The sequence below is a fragment of the Stegodyphus dumicola genome, chromosome 2 (assembly GCF_044657685.1).
Source record: "Stegodyphus dumicola isolate Sdum_Otavi_A_Nest chromosome 2, ASM4465768v1".
In the NCBI taxonomy this organism is placed as follows: Eukaryota; Metazoa; Arthropoda; class Arachnida; order Araneae; family Eresidae; genus Stegodyphus; species Stegodyphus dumicola.
In genome coordinates this window covers 231,061,858-231,087,856 of record NC_140769.1, presented here as the reverse complement: position 1 = coordinate 231,087,856, position 25,999 = coordinate 231,061,858, and the positions used below count along the sequence as shown (strand labels likewise).

At 32.0% G+C, this 25,999-nt stretch overlaps 1 protein-coding gene across 1 annotated transcript; it reads right to left on the bottom strand.

Annotated features, from left to right (window-relative positions):
- Window positions 1–161: 161 nt before the first annotated feature.
- Window positions 162–25,466, bottom strand: LOC118180989 (vesicle transport protein GOT1B). The gene is made up of 5 exons (XM_085811876.1): window positions 25,293–25,466; window positions 20,334–20,425; window positions 8,160–8,338; window positions 4,493–4,574; window positions 162–253 (listed from the first exon to the last, which is right to left on the bottom strand). Exons 1-5 carry the CDS (start codon window positions 25,315–25,317, stop codon window positions 209–211), a joined length of 423 nt encoding a protein of 140 aa, XP_085668002.1. The 5' UTR covers window positions 25,318–25,466; the 3' UTR covers window positions 162–208.
- Between the last annotated feature and the right edge of the window lie 533 nt (window positions 25,467–25,999).

The following is a 25,999-nucleotide window of genomic DNA, read 5'->3' as shown; positions in this document are numbered from 1 at the left end:
AAGAGTAGTAGCTTTATAAATGGTGGCAATACTGATAAATATATTTAATTATGAAAAACAAGGGAAAAAATTATGTAGAAAAATTGGGAAAATGTGTAAAAAATATACAATATCAGAAACACACACAGCAGTTTATAGCTGGGATAAATAAAATCTTAAAATTTTCACAGTTTTCATGAACTTTTATTTAAATACACAGTCATGATATTTACACCATTGATCTGTTGGGGTCTCCAGCAACTCTGCTCACTATCTAATGGGGGAAAAAATCCACACAATTAGATATATTCAATTATCAAATCAAGCAAAATTTAGTTATCACACTATATTATTTATTTTTCTGAAGTTCATGAAAATAAATAATTAAACAAATGTATCAGATTCTTAATTATTAATTAATGAAATCTGATAAAAGAAGTATTGTTACAAAAATATTTTTTATCAGTTACAAATAAATATATATTGATTTTATTCATTACTGAATAATAATTCAATTATATATAATTATCTTACTGCCTAATTATTAAGAACTGAAAATTAAATACAGGATGCTGCTGTAAATTACCATTTATCATGAAGGTTGTAAATGTCAGTGCATAAGATATTGCACCTATGTACTTTCTAATGAGTGAGCTGGTTTGCCAGCAAAATAATTGTACGAAAGGAACTTTTATAAAAATAATGTTCTTCAATATAATGTTTGAAATGTTAATGAAATGTTTATCCATGAGTTCAGAACAGACAACAGACAGGTTATATATCTGGATTTGATTTATCCAGTTTAACTTATGTACCTTCATTCCCCCCCTCAATGTTTTTATTGAAGAATGTGATATAAAATGCAAGTTGTAAAGACAGAAGAAATCTATAACTTTTTAGAAGCTGATCTGTTAATTTTTACTGATCTTTAACCATGGTTAAAACTAAAATTATCAAATAATACAGCACAGAGATTAGGTGAAAGCCTCGAAAAGGCCAGATTATTATTTTTAAGAATTAAGCACAACTTTTTAAAAAAATCAATTTTTAATAAAAGTTAGCTATTATGATGAAAACTGAAATGTCTAGAATAAAAATAATAATGAAAATAAAGATATTTACTCAGTACACAAAATGACTTTAAACACACTAATGTTACGATTCTAATGTTTTGACATAAATGTAAAGAAATGTTTACAGATCTAAGTTTTCAATATGCATTTTTTTAAATGTTGAATGTAGCGTGTCTAAATAACGTTATGCATCATATTATCAGAATTTGTTAATTTGTCAATGCCTTACATTCATGAAATAGTCTCTTACAATTTTGGTCACTCTTATATCTGATCATTATATTTTTAGCAATCAGTATAAATAAATGCAGATTTGCACCCGAAGAACATAAGAATACTCAATACTCCGTAATTGACTCCCCTATTAATAAGCTTACGTGCAGTAAAACGTCCTTACTTCATTCCCTTAAGCTGCATCAAAATAAAATCATAAAAAAATTACAAACATAAAAAAACTACCAAATTCCATTTTTTAAACATTAAATACTAAATCTTAATAAACTGAATCTAAAATGCACTTATGCACATAAGTTATATACGAATATGGAATTTAATATTCTCTAATTTAACCTAACAGGAGCTTAAACTGTTTTTGCGTAAATAATGCTAATTTAATAACTCAAAAATGAGAAATTTAATTTTTATATGCACAAACAATTAGTCAGATTAAGATACAATAACACGCCAAACAAGTGTTAATTTAGAAGTCAAACAACAAAAATCAGTTTCAAATTTTCACAGGACTAGTTTTGACGGTTTTACCGAACCATCATCCTCAGTTGCAATAGCGCAAATGCACGAGATAAGATAGACCGGACAGGAGTTAAGCTGTTGATTAAACGAGAACTAAAACGTGATTTCCTTAAAGGCTGAAGGATTGGAATTAGGGTTGTTAACAAGAACAGAAAGATTTTTTTCAATATGAAATGCCTCTAGGAAATCTAATTCACCAACGCAAGATGTTTTTTGAATAATTTTGGCTGCAGAAAAATTGAAAGTGTGATTTTTGGACCAACAATGCTGGGCAATAGAAGACTTCTGAGCTTCCTTTTTTCTAACATATGCCTCATGTTCCTCAACATGAAATTTTAAGGCTCTCTTAGTTAGATTAATGTAAATTAAACCACACTAGCAAGGAATCCTGTAAATACCCCAGAAATTCATATCCAGAATGGGGTCCTTGAGTATGGAACTCGGAATTTTATTGATTGGAGAATAAACGACCCGAATGTTAAATTTCTGTAAAATACGTGCAATTTTATAGCTAACTGATGGAAAGAAAGGAATGACAACATAACTCTTATAATCTCCTAAAACAAGAGTGTGCCTTTTGTTGTGTTAAGCTGAGGATTTTTTAACTGCTTGATTAATAATGTTGGGTGAAAAGGCCCTGTCAATAGAAATTCATGAAAGTCTTAAATTTAATTCCTCTTGCATTGAAATTGATGAGCTAATTTCCCTCACTCAACTTTATTTGCAAAAAATGCATTTTGTTTTCCAAAATAAGTATTACAAGCAAACTGAGAGATTAGCCATGGGAAGCCCCCTCAGTCCCATCTTGGCTGATATCTACATGCATTATTATGAACCGAAATTATTTGAAACTTTAAACTTCCCGGTATGGTTATGCCAAATAGACGATACTTTTACCCTGTTTGAAGGTAACAAATATGATTTAAATAAAGTTCTTTCAACAATGAATTCCACTGATCCTGCTATTCAGTTCACTTTTGCATGTTCACTTGAGACATGCAATTCTCTTCCATTCCTTGACATTTTGGTCACACGTAACACATCCAACTTCAGTACTATGGCTTACCGTAAACCTTTATCGGTTTGCCTTCTATCACACTTCAAATCATGTCATCCGACTAAACAAAAGTTAGCTATTTTATTCCTATGCTTTCCATGCACTTCAAGTTTGCCCCTCCAAACTTTGATGAAGAACTAAATTATTTACAAGCAGTAGCTACTGACGGACTTTACACCCAACATTATTAATCAAGCAGTTAAAAAATTCTCATCTCAACACAACAAAAGGCACACTCTTGTTTTAGGAGATTATAAGAATTCTGTTGTCATTCCTTTCTTTCCATCAGTTAGCTATAAAATTGCACGCATTTTACAGAAATTTAACATTCAGGTCGTTTATTCTTCCATCAAAATTCCGAGTTCCATACTCAAGGACTCCATTCCGGATATGAATTTCTGGGGTATTTACAGGATTCCTTGCTAGTGTGGTTTAATTTACATTAATCTAACTAAGAGAGTCTTAAAATTTCGCGTTGAGGAACATGAAACATATGTTAGAAAAAAGGAAGCACAAAAGTCTTCTATTGCCCAGCATTGTTGGTCCAAAAATCCCACTTTCAATTTTTCTGCAGTCAAAATTATTCAAAAAAACATCTTGCATTGGTGAATTAGATTTTCTAGAGGCATTTCACATTCAAAAAAAATCTTTCTGTTCTAGTTAACGACTCTAATTCCAATCCATCTTTGCTTTCAGCCTTTAAGGAAATTATTTTTTAATTCTCGTTTCATCAACAGATGATGCCAGTAGCTTAAAGCCTGTCCCTCAGTGCTTTTGCAAATGAGGATGATGGTTCGGTAAAACTGTCAAAACTAGTCCTGTAAAAATTTGAAAATATAATGTTGATTTTTGTTGTTTGACCTCTAAATTAATTAGTCAGACGTATACATGGATGATTGTATTTCACAAAAAAAGATAAGGTATCATTTACTATCAGATTCATAAAAGGGCTTATCTGAAACTGCAGATTTGTAATTACCACTTGATGGACTATTATTTGAAGATAAAGAAAAATGTCATTTTATATTGAATTTTTCCTATAAAACCAATATTAATATAGGATGACACTTTGACTATTTTTGAAATGCATATTACTTGCGATATGGACCTCATGACAAGAAATAATTCATGCAACATTAGTGCAAACATCAACTGTAAACATGATTCTACATTACTTGTTTTACTGTTAAGTTTTGACTATTTTCTGTGCTATATTTTTGCTGTCTCTTTGTCTCTTCTATCTCCTATGGTTGGCATGTCTAGTCATATTTCCATATATGACTATTGTTCATATTGATGTTCTTTACTTACTTTCAAAATTATATGTGGAGTTTTAAGAGAGTGTGTATTAGTTTTGTAAATAAAATGCCCATCATATTACATAGAAATATTAAATATTTACCTTCAAATTATATTAAGTTATACTAAGCAATTAGATTAATCTCTAAAAATATTACCTTTTCTAATATCTTTAAGATAACTTCCTTTTTTAAAACTTATGAATAAATATAATTGCATAAGTTTTTTTTATGGATATGAAAAGTTAGTACAATATTAAGTCCAAGACATCATTCTAAAAATTTTCAATTTCATTTTTAAGAGTTGATAAGAAAATCAAAACATTACTCACCCAACTTAAAATAGGTAAGTTTAGAATTGTGCCTAATATGGGAACTCTTCGAAGGAAATTGATGGCCACAGGTAAAAAGCCACTATATAAATTTAAAAAAAAAAAAATTGTAAGTACATTAACAAGTGTTTCATTATGCATAACATTTGAAATAATATTGTCCAGTTTTAAAAGTTGTCTGCAGGAAATTGGAAAATAAAATAGAAACTAATTAAAAATATTTTTTTACCTTTAAATATTCTTAGTATGAAAAAATATTTTAGTTTATTTATTTATTTTAACATATTACCAGTATTCAGATGTTGAAATTAATGAACATAAAATGATCAACAAACTATCATGATGCATGAGGAAATGCATTTTTCTGCATAAAATGTGTGTATCTTTAGGTTAGCAACAATGATTGTTCAGATCTTATTCTAGCTTTTATATCTGGTGTTTGAAATGGTAGGCAATAAATAATATTAAATTCCTTACTCCAAACTACCTTTTTTAGCCCTTTCTCTTTTTAATGTCATTCCAAGATACAATAGAAAGTCAGAAATCTCAACCTCAAAGCCACAAACATTTTTTTAAAAAATTTGCTTTACGCATGCGCATTTGATTTTTTCTTCCATAATAAAACATGTGGAGATTTTCAATTAAAAATTCCAATTCTTAATTTCACTTAGGCACTAAATAAAATACCTCGTTATGGAAAAACAATTATTTAAGCATAAATTTGTGAGATTAATGATTTGGCTCCATAGCTGAGTATCTACTGGACATACATCTCAAACTGAAACATTCACCTATTACCACCCTGACGCGGCGAGTCATTATTTATTATATTTTGATTTCATCACCGCATGTTTATCAATACATGACAGCTTTAGTAATAACTCATGCTGTGATGTCTTAAACTTTTCTTATATTAGTAATTGAATAACAATAGTATGGCAAACTTTTATGCTAACATTATGCTTGGCGATGATTACAGATTTTTAAATGCTCTAAGAAATATTGACAAGGAAACATTGAACAAAAATTTCTTTTCATATGCTAAAAATAGATTTTGTTAATGAAACTCATAGCCCAAAAGATTACATTTAGTGCTATTTTAATTAAGAATAACTGTCATGTTATTCACCATAAACCCAGAAGCGGCGGCAGAATATGACGGCACCGGACAGCAGAATTTAGGGAAGACGGAATTTTTGGAATTTGGGGAAGCACTAAGCAGCAAAATTAAGGGATGGTAAGTATTTATGATTTAGGGAAAGCACTAAGATCCAAAGTTTAGGCACGGTGAAAATTTAGAACTTAGGAAAGCACTTTGTAGCAGAATTTAGGACCCGTAGAGACTGCACCAGGTGGTATTGAGTGCAGACCCCAGATAAAGCCTTAAGTATATGTGGGAGTTTATTTATTCAGGACTTGGATTAGTTTGAAGCATGTGCAAGACATAAACGTAGGTATAGAAAATAACTAAACTAATACAATTCGGGCTTAATTCGGTACGCAATAGGAGCAAGACAAAATTTAGCGAAATAACTTGGCTTTTGTCGTCAATCTTGTGATACACACCCAATAATGTATAATGGATGCTATTAATTCAGAAGTTAAACAACAATTGCTGCTATTAAAATGATTCAGTTGGATGCTATTAAGTTAGGCTAAAATTATCTTTACTGATTCCAAGGTATTTCAATTAATGTAGCAGATTGCATTGCTCCCTGATTTTCTAATTTGATCCAGCTTATTATTTTTTGCAGACTGTTATTATTACGGCAGTTTTATAAAAATTAAGCTTGAACTTTTGATTATATCGAAAAGTTGCCAAAGGATCTACAAAGCGAAACCATGTTTAGATGCCCATTAAATAGTGAAATTGCTGCAAAAAATGGATAAAAGTATATCTGTCTCTAAATTATGCGAGGAGTATGGCATTGGAAAATCAACTATATATGACATAATAGAAAAAGGAACTTTTTGAATTTATTGTGGATTCCGACATCCCACTCACAATGAATAACATAAAAATTTTTTTGTTATGCTAAAAGTGAAGATCATAACAAAGTGGTGACTGAATGGGTCAGACAGCTTCGCAGCAAGGGCGTGCCATTGGTAGGTAAAATGCTAACGGCTCAAGCAAAAATATTTCACTAAGAAATGAACTTAAAAATGAGTGCATATATTCGACAGGTTGGTTAACCAAATTTAAAAGTCGCCATGGTATAAAGCAATTAAGAATTTCAGATAAAAAAATACTCAGCTGAAGCTGCTTTATACTATGGCAATTTTTAAATTTGGTTAACCAATTTATTGTCGAATACATCAGTATTTGACAGGTTACTGAAGCTGCTGAATTAAAAATATTATTTCAGTCAGAGTTCATCAAGTTTTTTTTTTGCAAAAGTACTGCATGACACTATGGAAGATGGTGTTGTTTGATTCGTCTTCTTATGTCTTTGGAACTGAACGTGTTATGTAACATCTTTTCATACACTGTTAACAGCTGAAAATGTTTAATTGCAACAAATTAAGTGACCATCAGAATCAGTTTCTGTCTGCTTTATAACTTGTTTGCCATTTAAAAGGATTCTCAAAAAAAAAAAAAAAAAAAAAAAAAAAAAAAGGAATTATACTAAAAGTTAAACTATTATACTGATTTATTTGGTCATTTTATACATGGTATACCATATCAGGATCAATAATATTGTAACATGTTCATATCCAACAGCACTTAAGCAAGTCTAACTGAACCTAAAAGATAAAATTCCTGGATTGATGTTTTTTTTTTTTTTTTCTCTTATTTGCAATGGCATCATTGCACAACTATACAAGATGTGATATAAAAAGGCTACCACACTGACTGGCACCCCGTTAATAAAAAAGTATCCTATTTAAAATCAGATATTAAAAACTGAACCTTGAAACTTAGTAGAATGCATGTTCACTGCTTAAGACTTCAGTTCTGATGCTCTGAATACTAATTCAGCCAAATTCTCTTTTGTTGTAAGGTTCTCTTGCCCGCCCTAAATGAATTATTAGTTACTAACATAAAGGCTTTTCTCATTAAATCCTTTGTACACAATTTGTTCTAATACACAATTTTTAGTGACAGCCAAAATTTATGAATCAGTTGTCTATCAGTTAAGTTCTATTTTCAGTACAAGTTACAAGGAGAAAAATGACTACTAGAAACAATTATTTTATGATGTTCTAATTTTCTAGCAAAAGTTTGTTTCCAAAGGGCGAAGGTTTGTCTGTCCTGAAACATGACATACTGTGGTTTTTCATAAATGTCTGCCTTTTGAATAGTTAACAGCTTTTTATTTTAAAAGATTCTTCAAAATGATATTTCACACGCAAATACAAAAAAAAAAAAAAAAAAAAAAAAAAAAAACCTCTTTCGACAAGATAAAGACTGAAACAGAACTATGAAATGTTATAGTTCCATAAGAATTCTGTAAAACACTTGCCATCTTATAAGATGGCTTCATGCCAGTATTTGAATTTCAGAAATAGACAGATTAAACTGGATTGGATCATGATAATCAATTTCCTTCATTCCATAATAAGAAGATAAATCAGACTAATTGGAATAAATTGACTACTGACTTCATGAAATATCATTATTTTATTGTCAAATTGGAATTATATAAAAAAAATCCAAGAGTAATACCTGAATAATACTATGAATCCATATGTTTCAATGATCATCCCAATAAGTGGATAACCAAAAAGAACAATAAAAATTCCACCAAAAAATGCAGCCGATCCTCTTAACTTATGCCGCTGGAAGAAAAACCTAAAAGTTCTTTCTAAACCAATGACAAATGCTAAACCTGCCAAGAAGAGAATCTGCAAAATAAAATAAATTTCATTATCAAAAGGACAATACCTAATTAAAATTTCAGAATAAACAACAGTTAAGACTGGTAACAAAAAAAAACAAAAATTACAAATTGATGGCATCTATAATATTAAAAAAGTTTAACTCTGCGAGCAAGATTTTCTCAAAACTTAAAATACTTAAATAAAATGTTATTCAAGAACAATAAGTTCACGATTACTAGGAAAACACATAAATTAAAGTTAATACATCTTTTCATTATATGCATAGCCTATTTATAGCAAATGATGTGATATTAAATAAATTTTGAAAGTTTAATGAAATGTTTTTCCTACATTTTACAAAATAAAAAAATTTCTACTATTCAAAATTTATTTCTTAATGAATGCAAATGCTAAAAAACTTATGACATTGTAGATATGTGAAATCAATTATTTTAAATTTCTGTGCACAAGCCAAGATTTGTTACTGAATTTTTTTAATGTTGAATTTTAGTAGTCAGTTTACACACAAATTAAAATTTATTTCATAAAATTAGGTATAACAAACAACCTTGTGTTTGGCATAGATTTAATTAAAACTATCAATTTCGAGGGTGAACAGGTATAGCTTTTTCTTTGTCAGGAGCAAAGAATGGAAGAGCTCTGAACATTATTTTGTATCAAAAACAAGCAAAAGCAAAAGTAGCATAACCTGTCCCTGGAAATAGTAAAGAAATATAAAAAATTAAGATAACAGAATTTTAAAAGCATCAGAAAGGACTAGATTGGAATTAATGTCATTAAGCAACCATGATAAAGGTACTACTCTTATATACACACTCAGATGCATGACGTAGCCAAATGTGGCGATATGCATTCTGCGATGGTTTTTGGCGCAATGTTGTTTGTACGGCAACTCTTTTGATGTTGAAATTTTATTTTGCTGGAGTGGTTGGTTTGGTGAGCACTTTGAAGCGGCTTATGTTGCAATGAAAGATGTGGTGGCAAAATTTCAGTTGTGTATTCTGGATTGTGTGCAAGGTAAATTTAGTATTAAAAGGACAATGTTGGAGTTGTTAATGAGTCTTCAATTCATATCTGTGTTTATGCAGATTTTATTCACAAATGTATACTCTGTGTCTTGGAAGATAGGGTGGAAAGATAAAGTGGTGGAAATTGATGAGTTTTGCTGATGTATGAAATTGATATTTCTGCTGTTTGAAGAAGCATTCACAATGGTAAATGAATTTTATTTTATTGTGTTTCTTATTATGTAGAATGTTATGCTCATTGTTTTTTTTTTTTTTTTTTTTTTTGTTGCTATTAATTTCTGTTGTTGTGTGAACTGTTTGTAATTTAGTTTATTTTGTTAATTTGTGTGCGATGCCTATATCATGCAATTTGCTGATTTTTTTAAAGTTAAAACAGAATGCTGTGTACATGTTACCGTTTGAAATTTATTGTTGTTATGTTAGTTTATTTTAGCTAGGTGTGCGTAATTCCTAGATTCCTATGATACACAGATTGTGCAATTCGCTGATTTTTTTTAAAGTTAAAACAGATCGCTTTCGGATTTTTGGCATAAATTGTGTGTTAAAAACGTGGTTTTTGCAGACAATTTAGGCTTAAAGTTCGAAATGTTAACAAAAAATTTAGATAGTAATATGGCGCCATGGAGTTTCTCACCAAAAATGTTTGGTAAGAAATTTGTTGCCAACTGAGGGTGTGTATAAGAGTAGTTCCACAATAAATCTTTATGAATTTGCTTCAAGGAAATCCAATTTACCAACTGAAAAGCTTTTTAGTAAATTTTCACAGATCCAAAGTCAAAACTGTGATTAAATTTCCAAATATGATTAGTTATAGAATAATTGTTTGTTTCTTGTTTCCGGACATAAGATTCCTGTTTCTCGAAGTAGAATTTTAACACTCTTTCAGTTTGGTTGATATCTCTCAAACCACATCGACAAGATATGTATTTTATTAGATTATCAAACAATGGAATGGAATTTTCCTAATTTATATTTTATTAATTCAATAAACTTCATTCATTTATTTATTTGTTGAAGTGCTGAGCAGGGATGTGGAGTTGGAGTGGGGCAGATTTTAGGGTAAAAAAAGTCGGAGGTGGAGTCGCTAAAAACAGGTCGACTCCGACTCCAGTTTTTGTTGGACAGTTTGAATTCGAAATGAAATTAAAATGAATTGAAAAAAAAAAATTGACAACCTGAGTTATCATTTTTATTTATGGACTATATACATTATTAAATAGTTATTTTCTATTTTACTGACATATTAATAAATAAATATAAGGGAGGAGGATGGATGTGATATTTGCCATTAAGTGATTAAACTGATTCATTTAGTTACAAATCTCACTGGTAAATTTAAGTAAGCAGCAAGAACTCCCAAAATTGACACCATTCTTAAAACCTTATCACGTGTATCGATGCGCGCGATTATGTGGGACATTTCCAAGAAACGAGATTCTAGTAGCACTGATTTTATACGGGGTGGGGGCTTCCGAGAAATGTTTCATCTAGCTAGGCACAACATGTCCCGGCTATGAGCAACATTTTTAAACCTTCCCGAAAACATTCCATCTGGAGATGTGTACCGTGTACGTTCAACCAATCAGATGACAGTTCTGCTTCTGAAGGATAACGGTAATTTTCAATATGGTGATGGCTCTCGTTGTGAAATCATGGACGGGGAAAATAGATGCTGATTTAATTGAAGAAATACGGAAAAAGCCGTATATATATTGCTGTTTTGTTGTAGTACAACTGTTTAAGTCATTTTCAAATGTTTATATATTCATTAATTTATAATCGTGGAAATTTTAGTGTAGACAATATTTTATGACGTCATATTTCTGATGATTTGTTTATAAATTATTTGTTGCCAAAAGTTTGCTAAATTTGTCGTATTTGGGGCTGATCGTGTGAAAAGAATGCAATTATTATATAATAGAATTTTTTTTATTAAAGGAAATAATTTTTTAAAATATGTTTTTATATGCGTGACTTTACTTTTCTGCTAATTACTTTTATTACTTTTAAATTGAAATTGCATAATCCGTGATTATGTATATTTATTAAAACATAGATTATTTAATAATGAGGATACACATTAAATTTCTATGCTATTATCTTCATGTTATTAATGAAATGCTTTTTAGATTATAAACACATTAAGAACTATATTTTTATTATAAATGCTACATATTAAAACATTGGAAATTTATTAATTTATTATTATGAATGATGAAACACATTTGTATATACAGTCAAAAGTCGTTAATCCGGACTCGTCGGGACTTCGGCGATTCCGGATTATCGATTTTTCCAGATTATAGATCATCAGTTTAAATCTAGTAAGATGGCATGCACAGAAATTCTAAAATTAAAAATATGAAATCGTAATTTATGAAATAAAGAACATTTATGATCTAAAGGGTATCAAAATTTACAAAAAAAAGCTTAATATTTATTTGTTTACTTTATTAAACATTTCTTTCAATGTTGTTGTTGTAAGTTGTTTAAGTTGCTTTGTTTTATGTGATAATACTTTCTCTTTAATTCTATAAACAGACATAATTTCTTGTTCAGTTACAAAATTCCGCTGTTTAAGTCCCGTAATTGCTGTGCCGAGAATACCGACTAACTTGTCAATCGAAATTTTTTTGTTTTCACTAACCTCTCTGTCACCTTCTTCATGTCTTTATCCATTTTTTGCAGCAATTCCACTTTTTGTTTGATGGACATCGAAACATACTTTCGTTTTGTAGATCCTTTGGGAGCTCCAGCATCGGAAATTCTATTTGACATAATCGAAAGTTCAAGTTTACTTTTATAGTATTGCTCATACAGTCTGCAAAAAATAATAAGCCGCATCCAACTCGAAGATTAAGGAACAACGCAATCGTCAACATTAACTGAAATAGATAATTAGATAATTTTAGCTTATACTGTCCGTTATACATTAAATGCGCACACGAAAACGTATTCTGCGCTTGCGCACACGCATATGCGCAGTCGTAAAGGTCTTACGCGCACGCGTAAATGCCTATGCGCATGTGTCAAAGCAGCGCATGCGCAGAAAGTTTTTAGCTTTGAGGTCCGAATTAACAACTTTTGACTGTACATTCATTAATAAAAATCAAGGCTGATCTTTAGAATATGGTAACTGGTAGTTTGGCGACATTTTGGAGGCGATAAAGGTTACTACCTGGGACTTTGGTAATAATGTGAGCAGTACTCAGTTCCGATTACCCATTATTTTGTGTGAGGGAAATGAGAGATCATGGGATATGTCATGTGATATTAATGGACGAATTACGGTTCTTTAATCGGAAAAGGGGGGAAAACGGGAAAAAATCTGGAAATTTTGTATTTGGCTTTATTCTGTGTTGTGTGAAACAGTGTTCATTAATTTTTTGATCCCATGGCCCTAACTAAAGTGAATTCGAAATGGGTATTTAGTGGGATTGAAAGGGGTAGTAATGAGTATTTCTTTAAGGTTGTGCGAGATAGAAGTAAAGATGTTTTATTAAGTTATTTATTTTACCTGGTACCTTGGTGTGAACTGTAAGTATGATTTTAAAGATCCTGAAACAGAAATAAAAAGTTTATCGGACACGTAATCAAGATTGTGAAGATGAATAGGTAAGTTAGTATTTTTAATTATTTGACGATATTATTTTTATGCATTGTTCTAAATGTAAGGTGGAAGTAAAGTAATTTGCGTAAACGTGCATGGAAATTATTTAAATATTTGACACTAAGTATTTGTAACCATTTGTAATGTTTGCGGTATGAATTAGTTAGTGGTGTTTGTAATATAATAGATAATGTAGAGGTAAATGTTTTTGGATATTTTATTTATTTTATACGGGGAAATGTTCATATTTGGAAAGGGTATATACTTTTCCACAATCAGGTAATTTCATATATGTTCTTTTTACCGGGTTTAAAGATTCAGAAAATTGTCATGTATTTTCGTGAAATTTTTCTAATTTATGAGAAAAAAGCATGTACATGGATATAGTGAAGAGTGTGTGCAATGCCATTTTTGTGTAATTCTGGGATGTTTTTTTAAGTAAAAATAAGTCGGCGTGTACATGGTTTATGCGTATGTGCAATTTGGAAAAACGCGTAAGGAGTATTGTATTGTGCACTTTTCCCAATTTTGCAGTGAATATTTGTCATGATTAAGCAGTTTTGTTAGATAAAATTTCTAGCATAAGTGTAATTCGGCTAGTAGATTGTTGGAAGAAGTGTTCAGTAGATAAAAAGAAAAGAAACATGTCTTTACTTCGTGAAGACAAAATGGCAGCGGGAAAAAAAAAATAGAGGGTTGCTGTAGGAGAGTTGGTCGCCAAATTTTCGCCAAAAAAATGCCAAGTTACCATAATGTAAAGATCAACCAAAATAAATATTCATTACATTAATACTAACAAACATAAGCTAATCTTTGGAATATGGTAACAGGTAGTTTGGCGACATTTTGGTAAGACGATAAAGGTTACTAGCTAGGACTTTAGCAGTGTACATGGATAAAGTCAAGAGTGTGCGCAATGCCATTTTTGTGCAATTCTGGGATTTTTTTTAAGTGAAAATAGGTTGATGTGTACACGGATACCGTGTATGTGCAATTCTTAAAAACGCGGCAAGCAGTTTGCGATTCTGCACTTTCTCCCAATTTCGCACCTAATCTTCATCATGATTAAGCACTTTTGTTCCATAAAAGTTCTAGTATAAGCGTAATTCGGCTAGCAGATTGTTCGGAAAAAATGTTGAGTAAAAACAAAACAAAACAAAAAAGCCTTTACGGTTGATCTTTGGATTATGGTAACTTGGTGATTTTTTGGCAAAAATTTGGCGACCAACTCTGCTACAGCAACCCTCCATTTTTTTTCCGTCGCCATTTTGTCTTCACGAAGTAAAGACGTTTCTTTTCTTTTTATTTACTGAACACTTTTTCCAACAATCTACTAGCCAAATTACACTTATACAGTCAAAAGTCGTTAATTCGGACACCCATAATTCGGAATAATCTATAATCCGGACATCAAAACTAAAAACTTTCTGCGCATGCGCCGCGTTGACACATGCGCAGAGGCGTTCACGCGTGCGCGTAAGACCTTTTACGACTGCGCATATGAGTGTGCGCAAGTGCAGAATACGTTTTCGCGTGCACATTTTATGTATAATGGACGTATAAGCTAAAATTATCTAATTATCTATTTCAGTTAATGTTGATGATTGCGTTGTTCCTTAATTTTCGAATTGCATCCGGCTTATTATTTTTTGCAGACTGTAAGAGCAATTTTATAAAAGTAAGCTTAAACTTTCGATTATATCAAATGGAATTTCCGATATATATTTGTTAATATGTAAAGGATCTAAAGCGAAAGTATGTTTTGAAATCCGAAATCTGTTTATCAATTTCACGCTGCTCGGCGGCGGGCGCGTAATGAATTGGAAGTTGATTTGTCAGCACTATCCTTATCTTCAGCGCAGATGTTTTTATTTTATTTGGCTTATAATTCCTTACCAAATGTAGTATTTCATCTCGATATGCTCCGTCTTTGATATGATTTAAAACAAGTTCCTCGTCATTATAATTCGCTTCCGATAGCGAAGAAAAGTGACGGAGGTTATTGAAAACAAAAAAATTTCGATTGGCAAATTAGTCGGTGTTCTTGACACAGCAATTATAGGACTTGAAGGGCGGAACTTTGTAACTGAACAAGAAATTATGTCTGTTTAATAGAATTAAAGAGAAAGTATTATCACATGAAACGAAGCAAAACTTAAACAACTTACATTGAAAGAAATGTTTAATAAAGTAAACAAATAAATATTAGTTTTTTTTTTTTTTTCAAATTTTGATACCCTTTAGATCATAATTGTTTTTTATTTCATAAATTACGGTTTCATATTTTTAATTTTAGAATTTCTGCATGCCATCTTACGAGATTTAAACTGATGATCTATAATCCGGAAAAATCGATAATCCAGAATCGCCGAAGTCCCGACGAGTCCGGATTAACGACTTTTGACTGTACTAGAAATTTTATCTAACAAAACTGCTTAATCATGACCAATATTCACTGCAAAATTGGGAAAAAGTGCACAATCGCAAACTCCTTGCGCGTTTTTCACAATAACACATACACATAAAGCATGTACACGTCGACTTATTTTTACTTAAAAAAAATCCCAGAATTGCACAAAAATGGCATTGTGCACACTCTTCACTATATTCATGTACACTGCTTTTTCTCATAAATTAGAAAAATTTCATGAAAACGCATGACAATTTTCTGAATCTTTAAATCTGGTCAAAAGAAAATATATGAAATTACCTGATCGCGAAAAAGTATATACCCTTTCGAAATATGAACATTTCCCCGTATAAAGTAAATAAAATATCCAAAAACTTTTACCTCTACATTATATATTATATTATAAATGTCACCAACGAATTCATACCGCAAACATTACAAATACTTAGTGTCAAATATTTAAATTATTTCCCTGCACGTTTACTTCAATTAAAACATATACCAAATTCCTACAAACATAAAATTCACAAAATAACTATCATTTAATTAAAATATTACTAAACCATGTACACGTCGACTTATCTTTACTTAAAAAAACATCCCAGAATTGCAGAAAAATGGCATTGCGCACACTCTTCACTATACCCATGTACACTGCTTTTTTCTCATAAATTAGAAAAATTTCACGAAAATGCATGAAAATACTCAACGTATACTACTCAAAAATATTCCAAAATACTACAAACATATAACTCACAAAATCACGATCATTAAATTAAAAAACACAACTTAAAATATAAATCACATACATTAAATTAATAAAAATTAGATTATAATCCTAATTACTTTAAACTAAACCATTGCTAATAACAATTTTCAAATAATACCATTTTAATTTATTTACTCCTTACATTTAGAACAATGCATAAAAATAATATCCTCAAATGATTAAAAATACTAACTTACCTAATCTTCTTCAGAATCTTCATTACGTTGCTGCAGTACTACTGCTAATTTCTAAATCCTAAATCCAGTAGTCAACTGGAAGTCTATTCTATAGTAATAAGAAATTAATAAAATTTCATCTATACTCAAACTACTTTCAGCAAACCACGTACCCTTCCTTACAGTCCTTTTCACAAAATGTCCATTTTCACCATATTTCTTGCACCGCCATTTAAACTTGTAATATCCTTCCTTTCAGACAATCTCAACTTATTTATTATTATCAGATAAATGCATTAAAAATTTAGAATTCACTTTACATAGCGCCATGCAATCCGAAAATTAATCAACACTATTTCACACAACACACAATGAAGCTTTTCCAAACTAACCCCCTTTTCCGATTAAAGAACTGTAATTCGTCCATTAATGTCATGTTTCACACAACACTGAATATAGCTAAATACGAAATTTCCAGATTTCTCCCCTTTTCCGATTAAACAACTGTAATTCGTTCATTAATGTCACATGACATATCTCATGATCTCTCATTTCCCTCACACAAAATAATGCGTAATCGGAACTGAGTGCTTCTCATATTATTACCAAAGTCCTAGGTAGTAACCTTTATTGCCTCCAAAATGTCGCCAAACTACCAGTTACCATACTCCAAAGATCAGCTGCCTTTACTTTGTAAAAAAAAAATGGCGTCCAAACAAAAACTAGCAGGTTGCTATGGGTTGGTCGTCAAAAAATTGCCAAGTTACCATAATCTAAAGATTAACCTAAACATACATCAACAACTTGTAAACCACTGCATCTCTCTCGCTATGTGTAGGTAAACATATGACTTATTGGATGTGTGTGTATATATATGTATGAATGGAAAAATGAATATTACCCAGTTCTTTGCACATTATCATGGATATGGAATACACAGTACTTGGGAATTTAAACAAAAAAAAAAAAAAAAAAAAAAAAATTGAGCAAGTAGCCTTTATGAAATACTTAACATTTTGGGGATAAAATAAAAAAAATTGACTCATCACACAACAAATATCAGTAAATGGCATTATATCATGTACATAAAAGTTATTAAATAAATATATGGATACAAAAATAACTATTTATAATAATAAAATCAAATTTATACAACAGATCATTACCAAGAATAGGGCTTTGCACGTTTTTTCTCTTTAGCTTTTAGAATCACCAGAGTCGAGATAAAAGTGATTTACTTAATAGCCATTACCTTTCTATTACTTTCCATAACTGACAAAGTTTAAAATGAAAAGAGTGTGAGCAACACAAAATACAACATGGAAAAGCAATCGTCACATGAAAGAAAACGTAACTTTCACCAATCTAAGAGATAGCTGATTCTTGTTGGGCTTCCAGCCTGTTTACAGAGTGAAGATGGTAACCCGATTTCGCAGAAGCTCACTTCCCAGAATTGTTCCTCCAAACATTTTGCCGGCAACAAATATCGTTATGTGATAACAGCATTAGGAAGCGAGCAGGAAAAGGAGCAATTATTGATCAAGCAATACAATAAGGAAGTACATGTTTGATGATAAAGAGGTTGTTACAATTAAGAACATTTTTAGAAGATGTAGATAACCCTAATGTTTCACCAACAGAAAGAATGTAGAATGATCTTGCAGGATTGGAAATTCTTCTTTCTACACCCGTATATAGCCACAAAAAAGCTGCAATCTGAAGAACTGACAGGAGGCGAGAATGGAAGAATGTGCAGTTTGTTCTTTCTGAAATGGAGGGTTTATTGCAGAAGGAATCATTTCTTCAATGAAGAAAAGAGAAATTAGTTTGCTAGACAATGAGATCTTGTTAAGTTCAATATATGTAAATTTGAAACACCAAATTTTCTTGGATGACGAACAAATTAAAAAGGCAAAGAAAGCCATTATGAACTTTTATTAAGAATGAAATTATTCTCAGAACAATTGGAGAATTCGAATCAGAATAGTCAAACTGCAGACATTGCAATTAAATCTCTATCATCCTTTTCCAGTGATGAATTAGATTTTGAGAAATATTTTTGGATAATATTGAAAAGGCTAAGGCAAAGCAAATGAAAATAAAGAACCAAGACCCTTTCGATATAAAAATGAAAAAATACAAACAATATTTCTACACAGCCTTTGAAGAAATAGAGAAATATGATTGTGCTTGCAAGACACCTCTTTTAGAACTTATAAAAATCTATTCTGAAAAGTTACAAGAAGTAGCCCTAACAGTAACAGCTCTTCCTCCTATTCAAGTTAGTGTGGAAATATTCTTCTCAGCTCTGAAGTTTATCAAATCGGATCTATGGCCCTCCAACAAAGAAGATCTTGCCGAAGCTATATTGTTTCTTACATATAACTGATGCCAGATTTTCTATTTCGTAATAAATGCTAATTAATATAAATAATTTGCTATGCCATCAATTTTTTCCCCTGTAGCATCTATTACTTCTTTTATATTAAAAAAATAAGCTGTAACCCACGTGTATATGTTTACATTATATATATATGAGGAAGTCAGTCTAAAATTCCAGGAGTCGGAGTCAGTCATTTTCCCTACCGACTCTACAGCCCTGCTGCTGAGAAACATTTTCCTCAATAGAGGCTAAAAATTAAAAAACCAGGAAATTCAGTAATTTAGCGGAAGATGTGATGAAAAACCAATAAATTCAATGTGATATATACTACACATTTCTACTTACTTAACTTTACTAAGCAGAAATAAAGCAGAAATATTGTATTATGATACACAATTATAATTAACAATAAAGCATGCTAAATACAGTCAAAAGTCGTTAATCCGGACTCGTCGGGACTTCCGTGATTCCGAATTATAAATCATCAGTTTAAATCTGGTAAGATGGCATGCAGAAATTATAAAATTAAAAATATGAAACCGTAATTTATGAAATAAAGAACAATTATGATCTAAAGGGTATCAAAATTTACAAAAAAAAAGCTTAATATTTATTTGTTTACTTTACTTTCTTCGCTATCAGAAGCAATTTATAATGACGAGGAATTTGATTTAAATCATATCAAAGACGGAGTACATCGAGATGAAATACTACATTTAGTAAGGAATTATAAGCCAAATAAAATAAAAACATCTGCCCTGAAGATAAGGATAGTGCTGACATATCAACTTCCAATTCATTGCGCGCCGCAGAGCAGCCTGAAATTGATAAACAGATTTCGGAATGGTTACATAAACAAAGGATATGCCTTTATCCATTTTTTTGCAGCAATTCCACTTTTTGTTTAATGGACTTCGAAACATACTTTCGCTTTGTAGATCCTTTACATATTAGTAAATATCTATCGGAAATTCAAGCTTATCGAAAGTTCAAGCTTACTTTTATAAAATTGCTCTAACAGTCTGCAAAAAATAATAAGCCGGATCCAATTCGAAAATTAAGGAACAACGCAATCTGCAACATTAACTGAATTAGATAATTTTAGCTTAGCTTATACTGTCTGTTATACATTAAACGCAAATGCGTAAACGTATTTTGAGCATGCGCACAAGCATATTCCCAGCCGTAAACTTTCTTCTCAGCCGTCAATCCGACGCATGCGCAGAAAGTTTGTAGCTTTGAGGTCCGGATTATGGGTGTCTGAATTAATGACTTTTGACTGTATATTTTATTTTGAATTTGTTTATATGAAATGTACACAATTCCAATATAAATAGACACAATTGTAATTGTCTTTTTTTTCTTAAGATCACTGGCGTTTTCTTACTTTATATAAAACAAAAAGTAAAATCAAAACAAGATAGACTTTATTTATTATAATTAAAATTTATTGAAAATGCCCATTAAAATCTCACAAAATTAGTTTAATTATATTACTATTAAACATATACTAAGACACTTTAATTGATTCTTAGTAAACAGCTGAATTAGCCTTAAAATATTACCATGAACAATTTAATAAAAGAATTATAAAGTCACTTGATCACATTCCACAAACTTACATTTCCAAGAGCTAGAAGTCCTTTATCAAATATGAAAAGGACACCCAAGAACAGGAAGAATACCCCAAATCCTGTGAGGCCTATTCCTATTTCTGCAAACGAAATCAGGAATTAGTATACAAATAAATTAATAGTTTATAAAATTTTCAATTTCTATATTTTTTAATCTCACCTGCCAGAAATTCTTCATTGATTTTAATTTCATTAATATTTTATAATAAAAACTATCAACATATAATGAGCAGATTAACAAAAGTGGAGAAGAAAAAAAAAAAAAAAAAGTTTTTGAAAATTAGTTCTCAAGACTTTTAGCAATGTACAAGGCAAACAAAAAATGTTCTTACCATTTATAATTGTCAAAAATACACTGCACGGTATTCATTCAGCATTAGGTTTTAAAGCAATCTCTATCAGCATCCAGCACCTTTTGCTAATATTATTGCAACTGTGCAATGCTACAGCAATAAAAGTTGGGGGGGGGGCTTGGCCTCATCATCACTAGATTTCCCAGAGAGATGATTGTTCAGGATATGAGACAGGTGGTAATTTACAGACACTAGGCATCTCTCACCAAAATAACTGAATGTTATCCCCCGTTGGTCTCACACTGTCATGGAGGTACAGCACATCCTTATAATTAAGCAACACTGGCTTCTTCGACAGCAATAATGCATGTTATACCCATTGCAATTACTGCAAGTGTGAAATTCTGTGATGGTGTCACTAGGTGATACTAGCTCGCAATGCACTTCTTGGTGACTAGTCCACTATACATATAGCATGATCTTGTATGGGTGCAGGAGTAATTTTGAGGTATGAGGCACATGGCAATAACCAGTGTCTGGAACACATGGAAGCCCCATAGGGACCCATTTTTACACTTCACGAGCTTTTGAGGGTTTGAAGATATCAAAAACAAACAGGGTGTCACCTAATATTGTTATAGGCTATTGACTATGTCTGGGATAGTCACATGTTCAACTTGTACACCTCTGAGGCAGGTGAAATCTGGAAGCACTCAGCAAGATCACAACACATTTCACTGCTGTTTTTGCCTTCACAACCTCAACACAAGCTGCTGACAGGCCCACCTTAGAGTTATACAGCAAACAACAACAAACGGATTGCTATGATAAATCTATTTCTGTTTCATACTGCATAAACTGTAATTAATGTGTGTGTGCTTTGCGCCTGTATTAGAGCAGATCAGTAGTTACATTAACCTTTCATTGCTTTTTCTGGTGCAAGTCATTTCCTCTCTGTCAGCACTTCATCAAACAGGATGTCAAGAAGTGGAAAGAACTTTTCAGTTTATATCTAGTATCTTTATACGAGGGCCATCCAGGAAGTAGATTACGTTTCCGTCTGTGTCCGCTAGGGGCGGGGCTAGCGCGGCCATCTTGGGGTCAGAGCGTTGCGCAGCTCAGTCTGCATCTAGCCGTGCTAGTGAGAGGTTCGTGCTGTGCTCCGTTCAGATACTGTGACGGTTTGAAATGTCTGCGTTAATTGAAAATCCCGCGAGCTGCGCTCAGTAATAAGGTTTCTGACTGCAAAAAACTGTAAACCGATAGAAATCTATCGGCAGCTTCGTGAAGTGTATGGGGACAACATTATCACTGAAGGTGGAGTGCGTCAGTAGGTCATAAGATTTCAAAATGGCCGAACCAATGTTCACGACGAAGATCGAAGTGGGAGACCCAGCATAGTGACCGCCGAACTTCTCGAAAAAGTCGATGCTAAAGTCCGTGAAAATCGAAATTTCACAATAACGGAACTTTCTTTGAGTTTTCCACAAATTTCGCGAAGTTTGTTGCACGAAATCATCAGCGAAAAGCTTGGTTACCACAAGTTTTGTGCAAGATGGATTCCAAAAATCTTGACAGAGGACCACAAAAATCAGCGAATGGCTGCAGCGTTGAACTTTTTGGACGCTTACCATAAGGATGGTGACTCTTTACTCGATCGCATCGTTACTGGTGACGAAACATGGGTGAAACATGTGAACTGTGAAACGAAATTGCAATCAATGCAGTGGGGGCACACAAGTTCTCCCCAAAAACCCAAGAAATGCATGCAAACAATGTCGGCAAGGAAGATGATGGCGACTGTTTTTTGGGACAGAAAAGGTGTAATTTTGGTGGACTTCCTGGAAAGAGGCACTACAATAAACTCTCAAAGGTATTGCCAAACTCTCCAAAAACTCAGAAGAGCAATTCAAAACAAGCGCAGAGGAATGTTGAGCTCTAAGATCTTGTTGATTCACGACAACGCCCGGCCCCACACGGCAAATGTCACTCGTAAAGTTCTTGAATCTTTTAAGTGGGAGTTGTTTCCTCATCCGCCGTACAGTCCCGACCTGGCACCGAGCGACTTCCACCTATTCCCAGCAATGAAGAAGTGGCTGGCTATGCAGCGTTTTGATGACGACGCACAGCTGCAAGAAGAGGTAACGAAGTGGTTGAAGACGCAGGCGGCCGAATTTTTCGACGAAGGAATTTCCAAGCTCGTACATCGCTACGATAAATGCCTTAATTTGTATGGTGACTATGTAGAAAAGTAGTATTTGAGTGTGGCTTTCATCTGTATATAATAAAATTTGTTTCCTATACTTTGTTTATTTTTTTATTCCAAAACGTAATCTACTTTCTGGATAGCCCTCGTACAAGTAAGAAACTGCTGCATAATACATTTTACAGAAATTATGGACAAATCCTTCGTAACTTAATAAGAACATTACCCAAAGTGAACCACACGTAACAACCCAAACTACACTCGTAAAAATAGGATACAAATAACCAAGCTTATACAGGAATTGAACTGGCATAATCAGCCTGTACTAACCACAAAAATCCCAATAACAAACCTTGTTTTGGAGCTTATTCATAGCTAATAAGTAAACAGATTTTAATATACCTGACATATCAAGTTTTTCCATATAAAAGAGAATATTCCAATGAAATTAAATGTACTACATTGACTTATAACTAAAAATTGCTAAAATAATTCTACTGATGAAATAATAAGAAAACATTCAGATGAAATTAAATGTACTACATTGAATTGTAACTACAAATTGCTAAAATAATTCTGTTGCTTAACTGTTCTACAATAAGCAGGGTAATTTATTGTGGAGAGATCTTTCTGAAATAAATTGCATAAACAAAATTAGCTAAACTTTTTTATACAGATAAAGACAACTGGGTTGTTGTTTCATTTATGGTAGCCTGAGTAGTTGAATGTTATGGAAACCCTATTATGACGTAATCGGGTGCATGATTCTGGGAAATTTTGAATCATGGGATGTTTTGTAAGCATTTTAGTGGTGTGTGTTAAAACCGTTTAGATGGGTTTGTAGGAAGAAAGGTTCAAATGGTCACTATGTGAAGCATTCGATCAGAAAGAGTACCTGGTTTGAAAAAAGTCATTTGAGTACGATTGATATTTTGATTTTTACGTGGCTCTGGGTGTATGAAGCGAATTCGAAAATCATGGTAAGTGAATGTTTGCTTTTGGTAGTGCTTAAACGTATAACATATAAACAAGTGAAAATAGGTCGACATGTACATGGATAAAGTTAAAAGAGTGCGCAATGCCATTTTTGTGCAATTCAGGGATTTTTTTTTAAAGTGAAAATAAGTCGATATGTACATGGATACCAATTTTGTGCAATTCTTTGACTCGTTATTTTGTCTTGCGAAGCGGCGATTTTTGCGGCAAAAATCGCCGCTTCGCAAGACAAAATAACGAGTCAAAGAATTGCACAAAATTGGTATCCATGTACCGCCAAAAATCGCCAAGGTGTACCCTAAACTATATTTTTACCAACAACTGGATTCAAGGGTCATCTGCTTTAAGAGGCATATTTTGGTGTAGGACTTAATAAGATACTGATATAGTATGCAAGCTACATCTTTTAAGAATTGCAAACCACCAAAAGCACTTTGTTGGTATGGCAAACAGTACTAATACTGAAACAAGTGATTCATGCTGCAGGATTTTAAATTCTACACAACATGCTGGGTACACCACTACAAATACTTCCATATTATCTTACAGAACAATGGCAGAGCTTTGTTAATCAAAGACTACTTTTTGGCCATGCTCTGCACACTCACAGAGTATACCGGAGAACATCTCATAAAAAGAGCTCTTTAAATGGCCACTCCTGCTTTTGTTTTGTAAAACTGCACGCAATTTAAATATAATGGAATTAAAAATTTAATACTTATTAAAATAATTAATTGAATTATCTATATGTATGTATTAATCATTTGTATTTATTTCAATATTTGAAAACAGCATTTTTGTGATATCATCTAATAAATAACCAATTAAAGCGGTAAACTGCATAATACATCAATATCCTGAATTAATTCTATTCACATCACATACAGGAAAAATCCATACAATTAATCAATTCAACCGGTGTTGGTTTTTAGTAGTCTCATCCACCTGGCCACTGGCAAAACTTACAAGAATGAAAGTTAAAACATTATATCAAGTCCAGGATGAAAATAACATATTTCAAACGCTTTTACCTGATAACTACACTGGACATCAGACTTCAACCGAGTCCACAGAATTTTATAAAAAACACCACCTTTAAAACATTTTATTCGTGAGGTCATATACCTAATTAACAGCTAAAATTAAAGCAGTCCAAAAAAGAAGTTCCTGAAACATGGAATTTTACATTCTAATACAATACAGAACTCACAAGAATTGAGAAAAGTATTCTGTTATTAAAATACATAAAATACCCAAGAAAATTTCTGATCTTATTTACACATTTAAGAAAAATGAAGACATTGAAATTCGCGTCATTATATCAGATAAAAATAATAATTTTCTGTGATAATTCTAAAAAATAATTTAAATTAGCCGGCATATTAATACTTTTCCCGCGATATTGTTTTCCAAATATATTTAAAACACATGTTCATATGATTAGATCCTTACTTTGAAAATCAGTGATTTCGAACATTTTAGGAATGTTCAAATATAAATAAACAATGCAATTTACAAATGCTTAGTCCTTAAGTTATTCATTTAAACAATGTAAACAAATCCTCCACGTCATCCACTCGCACACCACCAACACACACTTACAAATCGACCGCCATGTTGAAAAGATCATTTGTTGCAATACGCAGCTTGGCGCCAAAGAACTTCTTTTATTGGCCGGCCATGTTCCATGATTTCTCATGACTTCTCCTCCCCATCAGATGTTACTATTTGCTTTTTTTGAATGCTATTTTTTCGTCTAGAAAAGATGGATACTTTTCGTTAATGCTGAGTTAAGATCAAAAATTAAATAATAACAAATCTCCAGAAGATTTTTATAAACTGACATAGGACCACGCATTAATATTTGATTTAACAAAACTCTTACTAGATTTTTAGCAATCACTAGTGAAAATACAGCTTCCCTTAAGAGACTTTTATGATAAGAGGGCGTGGTAAAAATATATTTCAGGGCGTCCCTTGGCGAGAATTGGCGATTGGCTAGCAAGGCACAATTTAAAGATAACCGCTACACAAAACCAAAATAACAAGTCAAAAATTTGCATAAACTCGGTGTCTATGTACACATCGATCTATTTTTACTTTAAAAACATCAGATAATTGACCAAATTCGGCATTGTGCATTCCTTTGACTTTGTTCA

Coding starts and splice junctions, on each gene's coding strand:
- LOC118180989 (XM_085811876.1), bottom strand. CDS start 25,317: ATGTTCGAAATCACTGATTTTCAAA. Junction 20,426..25,292: donor CGAAATCACTGATTTTCAAA/GTAAGGATCTAA, acceptor TTTCGTTTGCAG/AAATAGGAATAGGCCTCACA. Junction 4,575..8,159: donor GGATTCATAGTATTATTCAG/GTATTACTCTTG, acceptor AAATTTATATAG/TGGCTTTTTACCTGTGGCCA.